At 39.5% G+C, this 25183-nt stretch overlaps 1 protein-coding gene and 1 pseudogene across 1 annotated transcript in view; both read right to left on the bottom strand.

Moving 5' to 3' along the window:
- Positions 1–13500: 13500 nt before the first annotated feature.
- Positions 13501–16977, bottom strand: LOC129644496 (MAD2L1-binding protein-like; annotated as a pseudogene).
- A 5860-nt stretch (positions 16978–22837) lies between these two features.
- The window catches only part of SPTSSB (serine palmitoyltransferase small subunit B), a 29811-nt gene continuing 27465 nt past the window's right edge, over positions 22838–25183 (bottom strand). Inside the window, exon 3 of the mRNA XM_055569171.1 lies at positions 22838–24390. Within this exon, the coding sequence (XP_055425146.1) occupies positions 24128–24358 (231 nt within the window). The 5' untranslated portion in view covers positions 24359–24390 and the 3' untranslated portion in view covers positions 22838–24127. The remainder of the gene's footprint in view (positions 24391–25183) is intronic.

Raw genomic sequence — 25183 nt, 5'->3', positions numbered from 1 at the left:
AAAGGATGTAATGTATGACATGATGACTATAGCTAACACTACTGTCTGATATGTATATATATGAAAATTATTAACAGTAAATCCTAAGAATTCTCACCACCAGAAAAATTTTTTTTTTGCTTTTTATAAACTGTATCTATATAAGATTATGGGTCCTACATAAATTTATTATGTTCATTTCACAGTATATGTAAGTCAAACCATTATGCTGTACACCTTAAACATATACACTGTTATATATTAATTACATCTCAATAAAACTGGGAAAAACAATTATTTAACCAGCAGTAATAATCTACTTATATGCAGAGTACATCATGAGAAATGCTGGGCTGGAAGAAGCACAAGCTGGAATCAAGATTGCCAGGAGAAATATCAATAACCTCAGATATGCAGGTGACACCACCCTTATGGCAGAAAGTGAAGAGGAACTAAAAAGCCTCTTGATGAAAGTGAAAGTGGAGAGTGAAAAAGTTGGCTTAAAGCTCAAGATTCAGAAAATGAAGATCATGGCATCTGGTCCCATCACTTCATGGGAAATAGATGGGGAAACAGTGGAAACAGTGACAGACTTTATTGTTTTGGGCTCCAAAATCACTGCAGATGGTGACTGCAGCCATGAAATTAAAAGATGCTTACTCCTTGGAAGGAAAGTTATGACCAACCTAGATAGCATATTGAAAAGCAGAGACATTACTTTGCCAACAAAGGTCCATCTAGTCAAGGCTACGGTTTTTCCAGTGGTCATGTATGGATGTGAGAGTTGGACTGTGAAGAAGGCTGAGCGCTGAAGAATGGATGCTTTTGAAGTGTGGTGTTGGAGAAGACTCTTGAGAGTCCCTTGGACTGCAAGGAGATCCAACCAGTCCATTCTGAAGGAGAACAGCCCTGGGATTTCTTTGGAAGGAATGATGCTAAAGCTGAAATTCCAGTACTTTGGCCACCTCATGCGAAGAGTTGACTCATTGGAAGACTCTGATGCTGGGAGGGATTGGGTGCAGGAGGAGAAGGGGACAACAGAGGATGAGATGGCTGGATGGCATCACTGACTCGATGGACATGAGTCTGAGTGAACTCCAGGAGATGGTGATGGACAGGGAGGCCTGGCGTGCTGCGATTCATGGGGTCACAAAGAGTCGGACACGACTAAGCAACTAAACTGAACTGAACTGAATAATCTAGACTACCTTATCACAAATTTTGGATGCACAATGAATAGAAAATATTCTCATAAGATTTTGCAGCATACAAAAATGTTTGATCCTAATTCATTATCATTAATACTCCTGTCTTCTTTGATAGTGATGGAACTAATTTATCTTCTGTCAATTCACTAGGTTTACTTTATTTTTTAATTTTTTCTGGCTGCTCTGCCACAGTTTGTCAAATCTTAATTCCCAGACCAGGGACTGAACCCAGGCCCTCGGGAGTGGGAGCATGGAGTCCTACCACTGGACTGCCAAGAAATTTCCTCATTAGGTTTATTACATGAGCCATAATATAGGCATATGTGCAGGATAGGGCTGAATGCCAACATTTGTCATAGACTACTTTAAAAAGATACAGGACTTCACTGTTGATTTCATTTCCTAGGTGTAACCTTTTCTTTTGAGTTGGATCATGCTACCCTTTTGTTGTTCTTTTCTTCAGGAAGAATGAATGAGCTGCAAGATCGACAAGTAATGCACTTAACTGCTAAAACAGACAATAGGCAAAGCAAGAAAGTAGAGAAAACCATCTCATCCTGGGGGATCCTGGCTCTGCAGGGCTGGGATGGCTCAGGATACACTGGAAGCAGCCCCTGTCCCATACAGGCCATGTTTTCTCTAGCACATTCCTGGAGTACCTTCACCTTTAGTTGAAACTGCTGGTCCTGCACCGACATTGGCTGCCTCAGTCTTAGCTGGGCCATACTGTTGCCTATGGCTATAGCTTGTTCATTTTCTCTGCTATATAGCATTCCATTGTTGGAGGCTGCCATAACTTATTTAATTTGATGAATTCTTTTTTAACATCTCTCATTCCTCTAGGCTGCTCTGCCTGCAATGTAGGAGCCATAGGAGATGCAGGTTCAATGCCTGGGTTGGGAAAAGAGCACAGCAACCCACCCCAGCGTTCTTGCCTGGAGAATTCCACGGACAGAAGAGCCTGGCAGGTTATAGTCTGTAGGATTGCAAAGAGTCAGACATGACTGAAGCAGTTTAGCACTTGTGCACTCTAGGCTGCATCTCCACATAGGGTCCAATTGATTTTTTGTTGGATAAATGGATACTAAGTGGATGATGTGAGATAATAAGGGAGAGCTAGTTGGGGTCTTATTGTAGAGAAACCTAAAAATATATTAAGAAGTGTACACTAGTTTCTTGGACAAACAAGCTTTAGGGAGGTGAGGTTAAAACTACAGAGTATGGAGGCAGCCTATTTGGATTTGAAGGCCAGTTCTACTTACTAGTATTTACTGGCTACGGAACTTGGGGCAACTTATCTAATATTTCTGTGGCTCAATTTCCTTATCTAAAATGAATGGGTATCACAGGAAGATTATAAAGATTAAATGAATAAATCTAGTAAATTATAAGATTGACTAGACCAGTACACAACACTTAGTTCTATAGCAGTAATTGTTTAATAAAATGAGAATCCACTGTAGGTTTTTGAACAGGGAAGTGACATTTTTGGTGTAGGATGAAAGGGTAGTAAAGGGAGGGCCAGTGGTCCAGTTACTATTTAGCTACTGTTTTTGTCAAGAGGCTGATTCTCACTGACCCAAGGTGAACTGACCGCACAGGAAATACTAAAGAGCAACTCACATGTAGAGAAAAAACTTGAAAATTAGAATGAGATATGTACATTTCCAAGATTCCATCCTTTGCCTCTATGGACAAATTGTGAATGGGTGGTTTGGAATTATAACCTGTAATTAGAAAACTTTCATCTTTTGTAATTATCAGTTAGCAAACTGTAGTTGCTACAGCAGTGGAATTTCAAACCAGCAGGAGAGGGTTTTTTCCATTCCACTGAAATGGCACAAAGTAAGAACTGCCCTCTTGCCTATGTACATGGCTGGTCTGGTGAGATTTGCAGAAATTTCCACTGGGAGTTTCCTGCAGTGAAGTTGTCTGGGTTGTGCTATCTCACACACAACCTGATATCTATCCAGGTTATCTCATGGATCAAACTATGGAACAGTGAATATAAAGGTATCTGGATAGAAACAGATGCTACACTCCAACAGCATAATTTGAAAATAATATAAGAAAAGGAACATTTATGGAGAAGCCTGGACTAGATAACTTGGGAAGACCTGGCCATCCTAGGCTGAAGAGGCAGTGGGAGGGAGGGCTTATCAGAACCAGGAGAGGACTAGAGACAGATGTGGGAATTGGTAGAGGAGAAATTCAACTGCTAGCTCCCTGGTAAGGAGGGAGCTGCGAGAATGAATACAGGATAAATACCAGACTTTCCTCTTACCCCACCTAATCTCCTGCCAGTGCACCCACTGGCTGCACCTGTCTGGAAGCTGAAAGGCATGGGAGTCCATAGATGCCTTCATAAGGGTCATCCTTTCAAAGATGCTGAGCAGGTGGAAAAGACAGAGGAGTGGACCTGAAGAGGCAAGTAACTAAGGTCCAGCAGAAACAGAATTGTGGCATGGGCCAGGTAGCCCATTTGGCTACTTCAAAGTCAACCTAATCTCATAAAACAGCTGTAATTAATATTAGTAGTAATAATTGATACAGTAAAAAAAAATGTGGCTTTTATCTATTGGGCATCTCCTATGGGCCAGGTGGTATACTCAGCACACTGCATACTTTATTTTATTTAATCTTCACAATAGTCCCATGCCTAGTATCAGTGCTATCTTGCAGAGTAGGAAAATTGAGATTTAGAGAAATTAGATGACTTGCCCCAAATCCCATAGCTCATAAGATACATGAGAATTAAAGTTTAGTCCCATGTTTTCTAAAGCGAAGGTCCATGCTTTTTTTTTTTAGATGAATTTATTTGTATTAAATGGGAACAGTACAGACATGATAGACTCAAAAGTTCAATTTTATCTCTGTCCCTCCAAACATGTCCCTCTTCCGGGAGTTGGTGATGGACAGGGAGGTCTGGCGTGCTGCAATTCATGGGGTCGAAAAGAGTCGGACACGACTGAGTGACTGAACTGAACTGAACTGAACTGAACTGATGTCTCCTTCCAGACTCTTTTTTCTATATATTTACAAAGTTGCATATTTATAAGCACCTACATAGCTATTTTATTTTACAAAAATAAGATCATTTTGGTTATAATTTGTTCAACTTATTACTCTGGTCTTTTTTTTCCTCTTTGGACCCCTGCCTACCATAGTGACTTGAATTATGTTATTATTCTGTGGCTTAAATACGAATAGCTACATAATTAGGTATAAAATTCCTTGTGCTTCTAGGTGGTACACAACTATAAAACCAGAATAAATTAAGAACCAACAAAATTTCAAAATAAAAATTAAACTATCATTGTTAATGTAATTCAGTTTAACTTACTTGAATTAAAATTGCCAATGCGTGTGTGCTAAGTTGCTTCAGTTATCGCTGACTCTTTGTGACCCTATGGACTATAGCCCGCCAGGCTCCCCTGTCCATGCAATTCTCCAGGCAAAAATACTGGAGTGAGTTGACATGCCCTCCTCCAGGGATCTTCCCCACCAGGGACTGAACCTCTGTCTCTTATGTCTCCTGCATTGTCAGACAGGTTCTTTACCACTAGCGCCACCTGTGAAGCCCGTAAATTGTCAATGGTTCAGTTTGATAATAGGAAGGGCTATTAACAAAAACATTTTCCATGTATTTCTACAATTACATGTTCTGATAGTGAGCTTTTGCAAGCTAATTAGATCAGAGGGCTACATACACTTTCTTCCTAGATGGTACTAATGATTATATTACTAATCTGGATTAATGTGTATGGAGTGATACAACTCTTCAACAAATATTTCCCTCCTCAAATTATTATTAAGCTTTTAGACTGCACAAAATGAGGTAATTTGGCCTGTAGTTGACCTTGGTGCCTCATTTCCATTCTAGGTCTGCTTCAATTCTTTCATTAGACTGCTTCACTAGAGCATGTTTTACATACTGTAATTTTCATGATATATAGCAAAATCTCAGTTTATTAAGTTACTTAAGAAATAGAGTTTTAGTCCATGAGAATGTCTTTCAGTTTTGAGTATCGCTTCAAACTCAAGATTTATCTTTGTAATTGGTTAACATAAGTACGATATCAGACATAGAATGTTGTCATTTGGATGTTAGGACATGCCAGCTCAAATGCCTTCAGTTATGCCTATTAGCACATAGAAGTTAAATGCTATCCCTTCAAATGATCAATTAATAATAACCTGATTATAAACCACAGTGCAAAATTATGAGCACTGGAATTAGTATCTGCTGTCAGTACTGAGTGACCCAGATTGGTCACTCAGAATATACGTATGTTATTTTTTTCAAGAGTTTCAGTCATATGAGAATAAAGAATGATAATAATCTCAAGGTATTTGTGGATACCATTCCCTCCAATCCCTAGCCCCTCACTCTAGTATAAGTGAGCATTTCCCAGTTTGAGAATTAGTGTGCACTATGTTCCATTAATACTTTCCTGCGTGGAGTACAAAGGTCATCAAGATTGGAGGCAGTTACCACTCTGCAAGTTTGTACTGTGGCTTGAGCCCCCTTTTTCCTGTTTCAAGATACATTCATTCTAAAAGATGAGAGGGAAAATCACAATGGTGAGCGTATTGGTATGTAATAACCTCAGAAATGTATTATCCTGCTATGTAACTCATCCAGGAGGCACTAGTGCCAGACATGTGTTTTTGTTTCTAGAGCTTTCCTTGCAATTCAATATGAGAATATCTCATTGAAAATGTCCCTTTAAAATGCTCCTTGTTTTCAAAGTTCCTGGTAGTTAAGAAAAAGACACAAAAAGTTAATTTACCTTTTTTCCCTCCCTCTCTCCTTTTCCTCCTTCCCTTTCTCCTCTCCTCCCCCTCTTACTATTTTTTTCTAAAAAAACATCCTATGGGCTACTTTCTTTGGCTTGGAAGTACAAAACAGACACATTCCCAAGTTGATAAAGCTTATTAGAGCAGAGCTATTACTAGACTAGGATCTCCAAGGCTCCCAGGGCTGTGCTATCCATACTAGACATCTGCTGAGTAGCATAAATCAATATTATATTAGGAAACATTCCTCTTTACTGAATTCCAATAATAAATATAGAAGGAATGAGGGAACTACAAGCCACCATTAGGCAAATACCACAGTAATAATTATTGCAGGCAAGATTTACTGATGAATAAAATCAGTGGTTGAAAGCTATTTCTAAACAGGATATTAGCAAAATCTCAAAACTGTCTCTCCCTAGGGAAAAATGATAACTTGTAACAGTAATTTTCAATGAAGAAATCCAAATGGTCAAGGTCAATGTCACTGGTAGTGAGACATAACAGTATTTCTTACCTCTTTATATAATGCACTGAGAATTACACAAGATCACTTTTGCAGGTATCTTGTCAAAAAAGATATAAACTTCTCTTTAATCATGAGATAACATCACTTATGTTGAATCCCAGGGACGGGGGAGCCTGGTGGGCTTCCATCTATGGGGTCGCATAGAGTTGGACACGACTGAAGCGACTTAGCAGCAGTAGCAGCAACATCACTTAAACCCAAATTGAGTGATATTCTACAAAATACCCATCTACTACTGTTTAAAGGTCATAAAAGACAAAGAAAGACTGAGAAATTGTCACAGATTGGAGGCGATTAGGGAGACAGTCAAATGCAATGTTGGATCCTGAATTGATCCTAGAACAGCAAAAGGACATTAAGAGAAATACTGGAGAAATTCAAATAAGATCTATAGTTGTCAATTGTACTGACTGAATATTGGTATATTAATTTCCTGGTTTTGATACTTGTGCTAAGGTTATACAACATGTTAACATCAGAAGACAGTAGTAAAGGTTATATGGAAACTGTACTACTTTTGAAATTTTTGAATTATTTAAAAGTAGAAAGTTTTTAAAAAATAAAGAGAGGACAGAGATTCTGTCTTCTTGAAAAGGGTAGAAACAGTTGACATCTTTAGGCCTAACTTTAGAGGATCAGGCAAGTTGACAGGATAAAGTTCTTTTAGAACATCAGTATATTGTAGTTTGCATGAGGAATTTTACCGATTTTATTTTGTATTCCCTTTCTCATTCTCCATCAAAATATCTTGCTATTCCTTGGCAAGTGTGATTTTAAAAATTGTGTTGTTTTTTAAATGTTATTTTTTAAAATTCTGAGCATGCAATTTTTTCTGTTGAGAACTCATTTCCAACTCTATAGGAAGACAAAATGAGTTTTGATTCTCCCAGTTAGCTGTGGTAATCTGCTTTGAGGGACTGTATCTCATCTTTTAAATGAGTCACAGTTGTATCTAAATCTAATAAAATTAATCAATCATCAAGTGTCTCCTTACCTCTTGCTGAGAACTCAGAACATAGCTGCTGTCTTCTATTGAACTTATTAGCTCACAACGTCTTTGAAGAAACCAGGTGAACACTGAGAAATCAGGGCAAAACCTTCAATGAAGCCCTGAATGAGATCCTGGTATAGGATTTAAGCACTGCTGGAGGAGAAGGGGTTACGGACTGGAATGGTCAGTGTAAGTTTCCTGCACACAAAATTATTTGAGTATTAATACATCAATTTATACATCTTAAATATATATAATTATATATTAAAGGTAATCTCCATTAAGCTGTTAAAAAATAAATTATTCTATCTCAGTCTTAAATTGTGAGCAGAATTCCACAGATGGTAGAGAAGGAAAAGATTTCATAGAGATAACGAACCACCCTGGGGTGGTCAATGACAGGGACAGCCTACCTAGAGCGGGCAGTGGATGCCAACTTCAGGCACTGGATGACCTGAAGTTGGATCAGTAAGCAGTAGTAGGGGAAGAGGGGAGGTTGGATTATGGAGATTCCTGAAAAGCAGGTCAAGGATATTAGAGTACAAGTCTGCTGCAAATAATAGAGAGCCTTTCCATGTTTGGGAATAGGGAGGCTGTTGTAATAACCCAGATGGGACCTGAGACCATGCTAGGTTTGCATGTTGATAGTGGGGATGAGGAGAAGGCAATGGCACCCCACTCCAGTACTCTTGCCTGGAAAATCCCATGGACGGAGGAGCCTGGTAGGCTGCAGTCCATGGGGTCGCTAGAGTCAGACATGACTGAGCGACTTCACTATCACTTTTCACTTTCATGCATTGGAGAAGGAAATGGCAACCCACTCCAGTGTTCTTGCCTGGAGAATCCCAGGGACGGGGAAGCCTGGTTGGCTGCTGTCTATGGGGTCGCACAGAGTCGGACACGACTGAAGGGACTTAGCAGCAGCAGCAGCAGCAGTGGGGATGGAGAATGGATATGGCATAGAATTCATAGGAAATGTTAAGATTTGATGAATATGAGATATGAGGGAAATAGAGAGGAGTCACAAAGGACATGAAACTTTTAGTCTCAGATGGGTGGATACCGCTACCACTGACAACAGGAAATTCAGGAGGCAAAGGAATTTAGGGGAAAAGGATATCGTTTCGATGTAAAGTTTGAGAAATTGCAAGAGATTCAGATGGAAATGTTTTAATTATAGTTTTATCAACATTCATTCATTCAACAAATGATTACTTGCTTTGTGCTAGGATTTAATGTGAGGTGTTGAGGATTAAAACAAACCTGTGATATGGAGCTTATCCTTAGGGAATCTGATAGAGACAGACATACATGCTATATTTGTAGGGAGAATGTAAAGATTCTAGGAGGGCAAAGGAGGTACAATTCCCCCAAGGTTTGGGGAGTATAGGATTACATTAGTAGCTCAGGCAAAATAGGAAACATGTGAAATTTTTTGAGTCATTAGCAAGAAGTAGTAAGTGATATCTAAGATTGACTGAGTCCAATTTTAATGAAAAAAAAAAAAAAAAGGCAGGTGATCAAGGTGTGAGTCCCATTGATACTCTCACTGAGAGAACAGGAGAAAGTTGAGAATCAGTGACAGAAACAGAGAAAGTACTGGAAAAGTTGGAGAGTCTGTAGCGGTGTCACAGACACCAAGAGAAGAGTTTCAGGGAGAAGAGAGTTTGCCAATTGCTTGGATTTGAAACAGATTTGAGGGGATTAGTTCAGTGAAGTGGAAAGGGCAGAAGCTGGACAGTAACTAGAGAGGAAATGAGCACTGAGCGCTCATTTGAAAAGTGTGTAATGAAAGAAAGTTGTGCAATAGGAAGGTAACCAGAGTGGGCACCAAGAACTAGTGCAGTAAAATCTCCACTTGTTCACTCTACTCAAAAAATATTGATTCATTTACCAGGCACCGGAATGGGTACTTCATATATATATTTCTCTTATAGTCCTCATGACTTTTTGAGTGGGTATTAACTCTTCAGCAAACATTTACTGAGGGCTCCTTGGTAGCAGATAGCATTTCAGGTGATGATGATACAATAGTGGACAAAAGTAGTCACAGTTCCTGCCCTCTTGGCACTATTGTCTGAAGGGAGAATTCACATTAAATAAATCATGTCACACATTATGAAAAACTCCTACGGGAAAGAAAGCATATTAGTATGGGAAATAGTGATCATTCACATAGGGTGGTGCTCCGGTTCAACTTTGTCCTGTGAACAAAAGCTTTGCTAAACAAATTAGCAGAGGAAAGGCCATGACATCTTCATGAAAAATGTTCCAATTTGCAGAGAAATATGCAAATCCCTTACAATTATACAGTGGAAGTGAGAAATAGATTTAAGGGACTAGATCTGAGAGACACAGTGCCAGATGAACTATGGATGGAGGTTCATGACATTGTATAGGAGACAGGGAGCAAGGCCATCCCCAAGAAAGAGAAATGCAAAAAAGCAAAATGGCTGTCTGAGGAGGCCTTACAAATAGGCATGAAAAGAAGAGAAGCGAAAAGCAAAGGAGAAAAGGAAAGATATACCCATTTGAATGCAGAGTTCCAAAGAATAGCAAGGAGAGATAAGAAAGCCTTCCTCAGTGATCATTGCAAAGAAATAGAGGAAAACAATAGAATGGGAAAGACTAGAGATCTCTTCAAGAAAATTAGAGATACCAAGGGAACATTTCATGCAAAGATGGGCTCAATAAAGGACAGAAATCGTATGGACCTAAGAGAAGAAGAAGATATTAAGAAGAGGTGGCAAGACTACACAGAGGAACCATACAAAAAATGACCCAGATAATCACGATGGTGTGATCACTCACCTAGAGCCAGACATCCTGGAATGTGAAGTTAAATGGGCCTTAGAAAGCATCGCTACGAATAAAGCTAGTGGAGGTGATGGAATTCCAGCTGAGCTATTTCAAATCCTGAAAGATGATGCTGTGAAAGTGCTGCACTCAATATGCCAGAAAATTTGAAAAACTCAGCAGTGGCTGAAGGACTGGAAAAGGTCAGTTTTCATTCCAATCCCAAAGAAAGGCAATGCCAAAGAATGCTCAAACTACTGCACAATTGCATGCATCTCACATGCTAGTAAAGTAATGCTCAAAATTCTCCAAGCCAGGCTTCAACAATACATGAACCATGAACTTCCAGATGTTCAAGCTGGTTTTAGAAAAGGCAGAGGAACCAGATATCAAATATCCAACATCCGTTGGATCATTGAAAAATCAAGAGTGTTCCAGAAAAGCATCTATTTCTGCTTTATTGACTATGCCAAAGCCTTTGTGTGGATCACAATGAACTGTGGAAATTTCTGAAAGAGATGGGAATACCAGACCACCTGACCTGCCTCTTGAGAAATCTGTATGCAGGTTAGGAAGCAACAGTTAGAACCGGACGTCGAGCAACAGACTGGTTCCAAATAGCAAGTCTGTATATTGTCATCATGCTTATTTAGCTGATATGCAGAGTACATCATGAGAAACACTGAGCTGGATGAAGCACAAGCTGGAATCAAGATTGCCAGGAGAAATATCAATAACCTCAGGTATGCAGATGACACCACCCTTATGGCAGAAAGTGAAGAAGAACTAAAGAGCCTCTTGATGAAAGTGAAAGAGGAGAGTGAAAAAGTTCACTTAAGCTCAACATTCAGAAAACTAAGATCATGGCATCTGGTCCCATCACTTCATGGCAAATAGATGGGGAAACACTGGAAACAGTGTCAGGCTTTTTTTTTTTGGCTCCACAATCACTGCAGATGGTGACTGCAGCCATGAAATTAAAAGATGCTTACTCCTTGTAAGAAAAGTTATGACTAACCTAGACAGCATATTAAAAAGCAGAGACATTACTTTGCCAACAAAGGTCCGTCGTAATCAAGGCTATGGTTTTTCCAGTAGTCATGTATGGATGTGAGAGTTGGACTATAAAGAAAACTGAACATCAAAGAATTGATGCTTTTCAGCTGTGGTGTTGGAGAAGACTCTTGAGAGTCCCTTGGACTGCAAGGAGATCCAACCAGTACGTCCTAAAGGAAATCAGTCCTGAATATTGATTGGAAGGACTGATGTTGAAGCTGAAACTCCAATCTTTTGGCCACCTGATATGAAGAACTGACTCATTGGAAAATACCCTGATGCTGGGAAAGACTGAAGGTGGGAGGAAAGGGGACGAGAGAGGGTGAGGTGGTTGGATGGCATAACCGACTCAATGGACATGAGTTTGAGTAAACTCTGGGAGTTGGTGATGGACAGGGAGGCCTGGTGTGCTGCAGTCCATGGGGTCACAAAGAATTGGACACAACTGAGCGACTAAACTGAACTGAACTGATGCAAATGGGCACACTGGGTTTGCTGTTACTTTTAGGGCCACTTTGATTGTGGACACTGATGTTAGATGACTTCAGGTGGAGACTTGTTCTGCTGCCCTCCTAAATGTTTTGACTCATGAGAGGTATCTTTTCAAAGTCAGAAATGGTTCCAAGAATGTGCTCCAAAAGTGGCGGAGCTGGTGTTTGGCACTGGACACTGGATCAGTTTGACCAAACATCCCCTAGTCCTCAACCTCTCTGGAATTTAGAACCTTCAGAAACCCCTTACCAGGGCTGGGAACTGGGGAGTTTTGGGCAGTATTCCCACTCCAGGTGCTGAATTTTCTCACTTCGGTCTGGACTCCCTCTTTCTGTTCTCCTAGCCCCTGATTATTTTCCCATTTGCCCAGATCCTGATGGTAAACTGAAATCACCTCTGACTGGTTTCTTGTTGTTTATAAGTCAATTTTTGTCTGTGGAAGAGTCAGGCTTCCACCCTCCTGTTAAATTTTATCAATTTTTCCCCTTGCCCATTATCTGGCAGGCAGGCACCTTTAAGTTTCCTGGATATATGATCATCTTTAAAGCAGATAGACTTTTGAACTGGGTTTGAGTGTCCTCTTATGGTAATTAACTCAGAGCCATCCTGGTGTGGCTTTGAAGTGAACAGTGTCCTTCCTGCCTTTCTTCTCTGAGCTTCTCAATGCATTCAGGTAAATGTGTCTTATAAGGCTTGTATCTCTGCTTGGCTGTAGAATAAGGCACCGTTGTGGTCAGGTTGAAAATTATTCATTATTATAATAAATTTGAAAATACATGACTGTTAAAGTCATGATCACCAAACCAGAAACAAATAAAGATGAAGTCCAATGTGTTTCCCTCTTATTTCTCTGATTAGCGTGCTTTCCTATTAGCTCAATCCTCCCTAAGCTAGGTCTCAGAGTATAAGTAGAATCAATTTTTATTTGTCTGAAACTCACCAAAATGTAGCATCTTTTCCCTCACATCCTCATGGAGTTACCGCTCATTACCTTTGATTTACTGGAGAGTCTGAAGTCTTGACTGTAAGAAGAAACTGTTTCCCTCATTCTCTTGTGTCCTGAAATATTTGGCTCCAAATATTTTTTGGAGCCAAAAAGATTCCTAACTTTTTGGAATCAAGAGTTTCATTAAATCTTTCCCTCCCTGTCTAACAACCCAAGGACATCATCTGGAAGTGACCTTTTAAAGCTTTCTACATGTAAAGTAAGCTACCATGATTATGATGGGACTGATTTTTTTTTAGTTTCAGGAAAAGTTACTATGAATCCATTCGCATTATATTTAGGTTCATGAGTCATACCCACATTATGTCCCTGGTAAAAATTATGAAAAGCCACAGAAATAGGAGAAAAGGACCATATGAGTGTCTATTTATGGGTCCATGTTTGCTTTCCTACCTCAAATAGAAATACTCGACTCCACACTCTCTGGGAAAATTAGTCTTTGATTCAAAAAGATGTTCTATGACAGTATTACAGCCCTAACCATACCATCAGCCCACCAGGAAGAGAGACAGGAAGGCAACCAGAAGGACAGAAACTTCCTCTCACCAGGAAGTAACCAGCTCCAAACAAAAGATGAGTCACTTGGTGCCACCAGAGGAAAGATAATTTAGCCATTGTGTTCATGATTAAGAAGCATTCCAATTCACTCATGGAAGACTTTTAGTGTCACTAGTGCCTGGAGCCAAATGTAATCTTTCCAAGCTGTGGTTGGGATGGAGAGTCATCTACAGAACAAGGTCAATTTGCGACCCTGGCTGGGCACTCAGTACCTGAGCTTGGGTCCAGACCAATCTCCACAGTCACAGTTGCCCTGTGCTGTGACCGTGGTGCCCATGGGCAGAGTTGCTGCAGCTCACCGAAGGTGTCCACAAGGAAAATGGCTCGCAAGAGACGGCGCGAACAAGCTGCTGTGCTTAGGCTCGGGTCCATGCTATTGATGGTCAAGCAGGACAAGTCAAGGTGGTAGGAATGAGACAGGCTGGGACCTGGGACTCTTTACTGGAGGGCTTGCACTTGTACTTGGACAAATATCTCCTCAAGCAAGAGAACATAAAGAAACAATTAGGGACTGAAAATAACTACGCTCATGGGCAGGTGGGGCAAATTATGAACAATCAAATACAAAATGCCACAAACCAACTAAGCTTTCTGATGTGCTGAGAGCAAAAGCAAGGTCCTACCCATGATACCTGCACACAGCACTACCAAGAGGGTGAGCAGACCATGAAAGCCACCCTTCTAGCCTGACCGGCCTATCCGCCCTCCCCTCCCCCCATTTAGGAACCAGCATGCCTTCCTTGGAGAGTGGAGGAAGGGCACCTGTTCGTTTTCTCTCCCTTTGCAGCAGCGTGAGTCCCAATAAAGCACTGCCTGAGTTCTTCATCTGGCCTTTTATCAATTTCTATTGATTAAAATAGAACTCCTTGGACCTTCAGGCATTGCCCCCAAGGAGCATCAGCACTTGTGCTAACTTTCAGGCAAAAAGACCCTCTAGGTGTCCAAGGACACTTTCCAGTTCTGCCAGGACATGTTGGCATTTCCTGCTGCTCTCCTCAGCAGTGGCTGGAGATTTCTTCTTCACCACGTCCTCTCCAGGGTCTGTACTTCCAGTTCTGTGGGTACCGTTATTACCCTAGGACTGAACTTTATTCTTACAGGTAATTTAGTGTTTTCTTTGAATTTGGGGAAGGGATAGTCAATTTCATTTACAAAAGGATGTATTCTGGAGTCCAAACAATATGATAAATTGGCAAGGAAGAATCTTTGTATTAGAGAACAAACTGATCCTAACTCCCAATTTTAATGTGACTAATTGGTTTTTATCCCTAAATAACTCAGTGACTCAGGCATCGCTTCATGAAGGAATGCTTCTCTGAATTTCCCCACCTCCTTCCAAAGACACAGAGTCAGAAAACGAGAATGTATGGTCACCCTCTATAAAATTATGTCTCAATCTCAGAGTGCTTTCCATACTAATAGATCTTCTGTACTCACACAATCACAAAATGATAGAATGCAAAAAAAAAAACAAAAAAACAAAACACAACTATGGTATAGGGGATGGTTGTCCTGGATATTCAGAAGGTACCATTTCATCCAATGGTTAAACACATTTCTTTAGAGCAGACTGCCTTGGTTCACACTTCAGCTCTCTCACTGACTGTAATCTTGAGCAAGTCACTTAACCTGTGCCTCAACTTTCTCCACCTGTAGAATAGGAATAAATAGTATCTACCCAAGAGGGTTGGTGTGAGAATTTAATGAATTATATGTACAAAATGTTTACAACACTGCTTGACACATTGTAAATGCTACTGAAGTATTACCGATTAATATTCTGGCATATGGTTGGTCTAGTAAAAGAGGTAGAATTTGGGATGAAGCTCAAGGATAAGTGAGTTGGATAAAGAACTTTTTACCAGGATTCAGGAACACACTTTAATAAGGCTATAAAAACTAGTGGTTAAGGTGATGTAAATAGTTGTTTTCATTTTATTTCTACTAGTCTCTATTCACAGCAGTGGTCTGGGAAAGTAATCTTTCGGTATTTGGCCCAGTGGAACTTACACTCCACTTCCCTACTCCTGAGCTCATGACAGATTCTGATATATTGATAATGGTATTCTTTCCAGTGAGAAGATGCAACCTTAAAATGCTTCTCACCATGGGCCTCCTGGGAGGCCCTGCCAATGATTGGAGGAACCAAGAAGATAAAACCACATACGGCATTCCCTGGTGAGTCCCTTGTTTCACCATAGAGAGACTTAAAGTCTAAAGAAGTTAAGTGACATGCCCAAATGTTACACAGCCAGCCAGAGTGAGAACTGGAACTTGGACTTTTCTACTCTTTGGTTGATATTTGTCATTCCATCATATATAATGGTATTTATTTTCCTAACATATCAGTTGGTTAGCTTAGTTCCTAATTAGAATGGCTTCTGACACCAAGTACATTAATGTAATTTTATTAATAAGTGGTTAAATATACATATATATAAAATACATGTGTATGTATGTGTATATGCATGTGTGTAGATGGGTTGTCAAAAGCTCATCAGTAACAGAAGTAAAACCAATGAATCACTGAACTGGTAATCAGTAAAAGTTTATTGTGCACACATCACAAAGACAGTTCACGGACCAGGAGCCCTCAAACCAAAACATGGAATGAGGCTCAAAGTGTATTGCTAAAAAACAAATTATTCATTGGAAAGACAGTGCCTTTTTATTCTTCACCATGATTGGTTATAATATTAGAATTTTGTTAAATGATAGGGAACTGGGTTAGTGATTGCCACATAATCTGTTTGGGGAAACAGTTGTAAGTTTTGCTTTTGATTTTCAGAGGCATAAGCAAGAAATGACCCAGGTCAAGTCGGTCTTATAAAATAAACTAAGCTTTGCTTGTATGATTGAACTGATTTTTTCTGCTCAGGGAATTTTCCAGGCTGGTCTCTGTTTGCTTCTGATTTTGACAATATCACATATTTATTAAAGACATGTAGATGCAAATAATGAAAAACAATAGGAAACATGATACACTCATTCATCCAGGAGATGCCCTACACCATTGTAGTGAAATTCATAAGCCTTGCTTTCTCTGCAGCAGTCCTGATGGCACTATCTATCAGGCTTAACCAAATTATTGTGACATGATCTTGTACTCAGGTTGCAAATTGAAAAGCTCCACCAAGCTCAACAGCAGACTGAGGATACTTAGAGCTTCATGTCTGTAAGCATAAATTGTGATATTTTACAGCTTTTAAATGATGCACGATGAAATGATTGAAGACATCATTACGTGGAACAATATCCAGCAGACAGTGTGATATTCTTAATGATTTAGCACTTCAAGCCCTTATGGGAGTGTTAAGTACTTTTACTAAAGAACTGTAGGGAAGTGGTGTTTGTTACAGTTAAGAGTGAATCTAGACCAACAGTAGAGTCTTGACCATATCATAGACATGTTCAGGGAACCTGGCAAATGGGAGAAAGTAAGTGGAGTGTCTGGCTCTAAGCTGAATGTGAGTGACTTACTGAGCATTACTGAAACCCTGGTAAAGTGGTTCTCAATCTTTGCTGAATATTAGATTCACCTGCGGACTTTTAACCCTCCCATGCTGGGGGTCTGTTCTAGGGATTGTGGACTAGTTTTTTGGGTGGGGCCAGGCAGTGGTGGTTTTCAAAGCTCCCAGATGATTCTAATGTTTATCCTAAAACATGAACCAATGATGTGGTCCTTGGGGAGCAAATGTATCAATTAGTCTTTTTTTTTTATCCTCTTTTTTAACAACTCTCTTGTAGGGATTGCTGTGAGAATAAATGTAGGAGTGGAGAGAATGAGCAACAGGTAGGAAAATACAAAGGATGGGGAACAATTTCTCAAAATCATCACCTACTTGTTCAGAGTTTGGAAGCTCTCCTTATAGATGAATCATTCAATACAATTTATAATGACAAATCATGTCTGGAATATGACTATGCTTCCTAACATGGATTCGGAAAAATGACTTATTCATCAATTAAATTCACTTAATGAACTTTTGCAAGAATACATGGGACAAAAAAGCATAGTCTCTGCTCTCCAGAAATGACAGCTGGATAATTTTGTGGAAAATATTATAGGAGAGGCACAAAATATGCATATTTGGGCAATGGACTTTTCTTCTTCCCTCTCCTTTGGAGCCAGGTACTTTCTATGGTTCATGCAAATGTAACTTGGGCGGGGAGGATGGTACTGCCTTTGTATAAGGTGCAAGAAATAAACTAACAGAAGATCATATTCAACAGCTGATTTTTTTTTTGGATCTTTTTTCTATTGGCTAGACCAGGGCATGAACCCCCTTCCCTCTTTTTTAAATTCTACTTAGAGCTGTACTTCCTCACCTCTGATTCCTCATCTTTCTGCCACCTGGTGGTGACAACTGAGATTGCAGTGAATGACAGTGAAACCTTGCTGGGGCTACATGTAATACTCGACAGGGTGAGGGCTAGGAGGAAGTTAAAAGGACTGAGGGGCTATGGGGGATTGGGTGGATGGGGTATGGATTAGGTGTCTGTAGCTATTGAAATGCAAGCTGAAGCCCCCAGAGAGGCCTCTCCCATAAACCCACTATTCATTGAATGAATAGATTTTCTCACCCCAGCCTCAGGTAAAAGACTGATTGATTGCTCTTTGGGATTTTGTATAATTGTTTGTTCATTTGTTTTATTTGTAGACTATATTATTTCCACAACAATGAGGGTTAATGCTGGGGTTAGGAAGGCCATAGGATTTCAGAGAGAGGTCAGACGCTTGTCAGTAACCAAAGCTTCAGGAAGCTGAAGCTAGACTTTCATAGACTGTGAGTGAGTGAGTGAGTGAGTGAAGTCGCTCAGTCGTGTCCGACTCTTTGCGACCCCATGGACTGTAGCCTACCAGGCTCCTCCCTCCATGGGATTCTCCAGGCAAGAGTACTGGAGTGGGTTGCCATTGCCTTCTCCAGGGTATCTTCCTGACCCAGGGATCGAACCCGGGTCTCCTGCATTGCAGGCAGACGCTTTAACCTCTGAGCCACCAGGGAATCTCCTTCATAGACTGTAGACTTTTCAATTGGAAAAGTCACTGGAGAGACTTCACTCCACTCTGATTTTCTAACGAAGTGACCTAATCTTGAGAAATAGTGATGGAGTGGGGTGGAGATGAGGTGAGGCAGAGGGAACCTTATAAGCCAGGCTATAAGAGAAGGGAATACCAAGGACCCACTGAATAAAGGAGAGATCAGTTGCCTGATTATTCATGTTTTAACATTAGGTAAAAGTGAATTATTTTAACTAAAGAAATGGAAATATTAATATGAACCAGATGTGAAGCATTTAGTTATGCTGCTGCTGCTAAGTCACTTCAGTCGTGTTCGACTCTGTGCAACCGCATTGACGGCAGCCCACCAGGCTCTCCCGTCCTTGGGATTCTCCAGGCAAGAACACTGGAGTGGGTTGCCATTTCCTTTTCCAATGCATGAAAGTGAAAAGTGAAAGTGAAGTTGCTCAGTCGTATCTGACTCTGCGACCCCATGGACTGCAGCCTACCAGGCTCCTCCATCCATGGGATTTTCCAGGCAAGAGTACTGGAGTGGGGTGCTATTGCCTTCTCCAATTTATTTATAACTCATATTAGAAAAAAAATAAAAGATTAGGGTAGTTCTTGGAGAGATAAGGACACAGGAGCAGCATTGTAATTTACTTGGAAGTGTTGTTGTTCAGTCACTAAGTCATGTCTGACTCTTTGCGACCCCATCAACTGCAGCACACCAGGCTTCCCTGTCCTTCACTATCTCTTGGAGTTTGCTCAAACTCATGTCCATTGAATCAGTGATGCCATCCAGCCATCTCATTCTCTGTCACCCCCTTTTCCCCCTGCCCTCAATCTTTCCCAGCATCATGGTGTTTTCCAATAAACTAGCTCTTCGCATCAGGTGGCCAAAGCATTGGAGCTTCAGTTTCAGCATCAGTACTTGCAATGATTATTCAGTGTTGGTTTCCTCTAGTATTGACTAGTTTGATCTCCTTGCTGTCAGTTTGAAAGCATCAGTTCTTCGGTGCTCAGCTTTCTTTATAGTCCAACTCTCACATCCATACATGACTACTGGAAAAACCATAGCATTGACTAAATGGACCTTTGTTGGCAAAGTGATTCTCTACTTTTTAATATGCTGTTTAAGAAGTGAGGCCTTCCCATGTAAGCTCTGAAAACAAAAGGATAATGCTTCTTCCTTTTCCTTTTCCCTCTTCACTACTCTCCCACATTTACTCTCCTCTTCCCTTTCTCCAGTCCAGTGTCATCAATGAGTGGGAATCCATGCTGAGTGACATGAGGCTCTCTCCAATCAGTGCTTCCCTAGTAATGTAGATGGTGCCACCCAGGGAACTCACCTGCTGTGTGTGGGGATGGCTGGTGCCAGCAGAGGATGGAAGGTAGGGCATGGGGAGCTCTCGCCTCCATTTTGCAGTCTCCCTCTGCCCCACAATCAGATATCTGGGTTAAGTGTTACCTCTGTTAGAAGTAGAAATTCAACAATAAAAAGGAGCAATTTGAATTTTAAATTTCATGTGGAAATGATTAGGAGTATGATTATTGTCAATGGAATGCATCATCATTGCTATAAAAATAGACTTTGGCATTACAGTAAAAGCAACTGTAATTTTATTTTGGAACTCCTTTGCCTTCTCTTTCTTTATAATCTCCAAGAAAATAATTGAAATAAAAAATTGGTCCTCTCTTCCCTGCTAACCCCACCATTAAATCTCCTTAATACTATCACATTCATTGTTATCAACATAATAATTCAAGAATGAATCAAAGAGAACCCAAACCCTGAAGTTTGCTCTCAAAGCCTTTTCAAGCTCTAGAACTTAGTGTTGGGTTTATTTAATCTGCAGGAATAGTGATGTTACTGGTGTTTTGGTTAGTCAACTTCGATGATGCAATGTACCTAGAGAATAACATTCTATTTCATGGTGGAAAATTGTAGTCTTTCCTTTCAATCAGAAGTGTAAGGACTCTTGATGAGATACAGTGAAGCTTCAAAAGCTAGCAAAAGTAGGTGAAAATATATGAAGTTTGTTTCCTTGGACCTCTCAAAAAGACTATATTCTTTGTTTAGGGCAGCTAATCGCTCTGCAAATAACTTTCCCAAAATGAGGAGAAAGTTTCCTTTAGATGATTAAAAAAAAATACTTTATGTATTTACTGAAATTACTCCTTTGCTCCAACCCATAAGCAAGATATGTTGACTTTATAGCTCCAAAAATTACATCACATCACAGTGTTTCTGTCTCTGATGCCACCACCTTACTCTGGCTCTCATCTGTGTTGGCTCCACCTGCTCAGACTCATGCCCCCATTCCATCTTCTCACATACAACAGCCGGTGTCCTCATCATAGAGTGTAAATGACCTCCCACCCCACATTGCTTACCTGCTGAAAGACTTGCCCTGAGAGAAGTTTGAATTCCTCTAATGCAGTCTCCTCTCTCCCATCCTCTTGCTTTCTCTCCAGCACTCTGCTCTTTCTTTTAAAAGACTACAATAATTTGAAAATAGTTCATTTGCTTATTTTTTTATTGTATCATTTTGCCTAGCAGATTGTATGATTCATAAATTCAGGAATATTTCTGTCTTGTTTATCTTTGGTTCCTGGTGGCAAGTGCAATAATGGACATGATGGACTTTTCCTGCAGCATTTTTGAAATAAAAAATTTCAAGCATATACTATAGAGAACTTTATAATGAACACCTGAACACCTAACCCCTAGTTTCTACTGTACTTTCTTCATCATGTATTTATCCATCTCTCCATTCCTTTACCCATCAACACATGGTTGACTTTTAATACATTTGTTGAATGAATGGGTAAATGAAGAATTTACCGTTTGGTAAATAGAAGTTGTATGTCCTAAGGTGACTCAACACAGCACTACGCTTCCTTGTTTCTGTGTGGACACAGGGTATGGGGAACTATGTCATGTTCCGTACTACATGTATCTGTTTAGCTCTGTACCGGGCATTGGACCAGAAAACTGAGGAGGCCAGAAAAATGAGAAATAAGACAAATTTCCTGCTTTTCAGAGGCACATGCTCGAATAGTGAGAAGATCCAAATATGTTAGTGATAGAAGAAGAAAGAAGTAGACAATGTCGACTAGAGATTTTTTTTTTGCATGCATGCATGACTTGTTAATAAAGACCAACCAGTGCTATCTCAACGTTAAAACTGCCTGATTTCTTGGCCTTTTGTGTTTGTTGTTGCACAAGTAGGTGGAAACAATTGTTGATTTGGCCAATACCAATGAAGGAATATTTTATGATTCCTAGTTTAGTGAGTGACAAATGCAAGCCCATTGGAATCATGAAACTCTTAGCTTTTTTTTTTTTTTTTTTTAAGTTCTGTACATACCATTGAAATATACACATTATAGAAGCAAAGGAAAACATATAAAAAGTATTGCTTATCTAGGCTAACTGTGGTCAAGGTAAAGAGCATCTCTGCCTAGTCTGCAAAACTGACAGAGAAGAGCAGGTAGAGCTTTCTTCCTTCTGCATGCAGATAGTTTTTTTTCAAACTACGGTCGATTATATCTTTTGGACCCTGCATTTATTATTTTGATTGCTCAGAGGAAATGCTTACCTTTGAAGTGACATCCTGGGGCAGTGCTTCGCAATATCCTTTATTAAGCTTTACTGTGTCTATTCACATTTATTTTAATTCTTATTTTTAGAAGGAGGATTTTAAGAAGGTCAATGCATTTAAGAAGGTCAGTGATTGAATTCCAAGAGTACTTAGCAGGGGTCCCTGTATATAAAGGGTTGAATCATTGTGAACTGGGAATGCATCCAAGTTTATGCCTAACTGAGAATCCTCTGTGAAATATTTAAAAGTGAAAGCGTTCTTTTAAAACAGGCCCATGGGCCTGGACAACATAGAAATGGTGAACACAACGCTGCATACGCAGCAGAAGCAGAGTTGAGATCTGGGCTTGCTGTTCTTCTGATCTTGACTGTATCCTCAGCCCCTCACCCCTTTTATTGATGACATTCTGCTTTCTAGCATGTCAGGGGCCCTCAGCCAATTAACTTTCATTTGCTTACATTGTCCTCCCATGGGCTTCTACGTGGCAAATATTTCAGGGCCCAGTATGGTCCTGACCTGGATTTGCTTCCTGGCTTTGCCACTAGTAGTTAAAGGACCTTGAACAAGAAATGTACTTTTTCTAAGTTCTAGGTTTCTTATCTGTAATTGGGAGACCTTAATACCTATCTGAACATGTAAAACATGTCTGCCATGTAGAAGACTCTTGATAAATGTAGTCTTACCCTGCCATCTTAAGATCAGTTGCCACCTTGGATTAGTAAGAAATGATATTTGCAGAGAAGTATGGAGGTAAGCATCTAGATATTGAGTGCAATAGGAGGAAAAAGCAAATCTGGAGATGGATATTTTATTTATAAAATTAAACCTAATTTTATTTTGCAAAAATCAACAAATACATGTTCAGATCTGTTTTATCTTCAAAACACGTTTTTGTTTTTTAACAAACATGCAAGGTAATTTGGCATGCCAAACATCTTTCCCTCTAGCTCTCCTTGAAATTTTCTTTCATAACACAAAGAAAGGTGAAATATTGTCCAAAAACTATTTATATTTTTACCCTCCAGAATTACTAACATTAATATTTATTGAGAGGAAAACTGCAAGGTTTGTTCTTTGGCATTCACATTTGACTCAACAGTATAATTAAAAACTTGTATTTGTTTCTAAGATAAACACTTTGAAGGAAATTTAATAAATCTTGTTTTTGCTCTGCAAAGGAGCCACTATATCAAAGCACTTAACTGAAGCTGTCGAGTTCCTGCTGGTAGAATATTACTTCCAGCCTATTTATTAGCTTTTCTTCCCGTAGCCCAATATATGATCCCTACCCCCCTCTCCACTGAGTGAAAGCACAGAAAGGATGCAATTTCTTGTCTCTTTTCCCCCAGCGTCATGCAAGGCAAGGCAGCATCACAATCACAACATCTGAATTTATTTTGATTATATATTTTTTCTTATGCTTAAAATTATTTTGTTTTATAATACTTACTGGGTTATCGAAAGTCAACATTGTTGATTTTAAACTGTTATAAAGCCAGACTTTTAGAGACATTTGAAACAATTCATGAAACATGTCTGAAAGGAGTTAATTGCCTTAAACCAATGCCTTCAATTCTTTTGCACTTGAAGGAAAAGAATTTTAGGTATCAGCAGGTTACTAGAAAATAAGACTTTAGGGGTCTATATAATTTATTCAGATCTTTTTGTATATTGTAAACAAAGATAGGATACTTTGTAGCTTATGAACAAATTTTTTAAAAATATATCCTTCACTATAGAATAGGTATCAAGGGAGCATTTTAAATATGATTCTGATAGATCTCTTATGAGCCTATTTTTCCAGAATAAGCTTATAGGCAATTTACCAATTAAAAACAAAATCTAAACTCATAGATTTAAGTTGAAAGAATATGGTACGTGAGGTAAGGTCATTGTGTTATCCATGGTCTGATGCACAACATGGTGTGTATAAAAGAACCTAAAGAGACATCTATCTCAAATTTCAGGCAGGATCTAAGACTGCATAGAGAGGGGAGAGCTTTTGAGGTTAGACAGTGAAAGAAGCCACAGTATTCACCTAAATCAATGCGTTGGAAGCAGCATACACATATGCAATGCCAGTTTGCAGAATGCAGAAAAGATCAATTAGAAATTGTACTGTGATAGCCACACATTTTGGAGAAAAATTCCCAAGCCAGGCGAATGTGGATTGGGATAAAAACATAGGCAGTGTACACTACCATAGCAAAGATGGTTAGTATGATGGTATTGAACATAGATTGCTCCCAAGGCTCCAAGACAGCACAGCAGCTAATGATTTGATATTGATAGTAGAGCCAGGATAAATAGTCCTTCACACGCTTGAAATCCATGGCTGGTTCCTTCAAGCTGCAGAAAGTCTGTCCTGTTAAAAAAGGTAACAGATTAGAACAAAACATAAATAAGGCACTGAACACAGAATCTCCTTAGATTTTCATGATCTCAGTATGTTAAAAATTTTCAAAGAAGGTTAATGATCATTGAGTGAATTACTAATAGGAATATTACATGGAAATAATACACAGCATGTTAATCATAAGAATTAATAATATTGTCATTACTACTAATAATTACTACTAGAATTAATAGCAATATTATTAACAGTAATATTTATCTAAAAATCATTAATGCTAGTAATAATTCTAGTGATAGTAGTATTTACAATCGAGGCTAACCACATTTTATTTAGCCCTGTACATCAAGAGAAATAAACATGAATTTTCTATTTCCTATGACTATATTTTGTAAGAAGAAGTTTAAAAAATAGTATGTGGGAAAGAGTTAATACAGCAAGCCTGAGGCCGCTATCTTTAGAAGGGCCCCTGGCTGGCATCTGGGAACTTGGTTTTTGGAATGTTCTCTTCATTCCCTAATGGATAAGGATGATTCACCATGCCCAGACTGTGTAAACACTGTAATTTATGGTGAACACCTGCTTTATTCTGGGAGCCTGGAATTTTTGTAATTGCCAGGCAGAGAGTGTCCATATAGCCAGCCCCAATAAAAATCTTGGTGCTGAGTCTCTAATGGGCTGCCCTGGGCAGAAACTTGACATGTATCATGGTACTTTTTGTTGGTAAAGAAAGAAGCACGCTCTGGGTGTCCACTCATGGGAGGGAGGGAACATCTGAAGCCTATATATGAATTTCTTCAGACTC

The sequence above is a fragment of the Bubalus kerabau genome, chromosome 2, assembly GCF_029407905.1.
Source record: "Bubalus kerabau isolate K-KA32 ecotype Philippines breed swamp buffalo chromosome 2, PCC_UOA_SB_1v2, whole genome shotgun sequence".
NCBI classification, from domain to species: domain Eukaryota; kingdom Metazoa; phylum Chordata; class Mammalia; order Artiodactyla; family Bovidae; genus Bubalus; species Bubalus kerabau.
The sequence above is the reverse complement of the archived record's forward strand: the minus strand, read 5'-3'. Positions and strand labels throughout refer to the sequence as shown.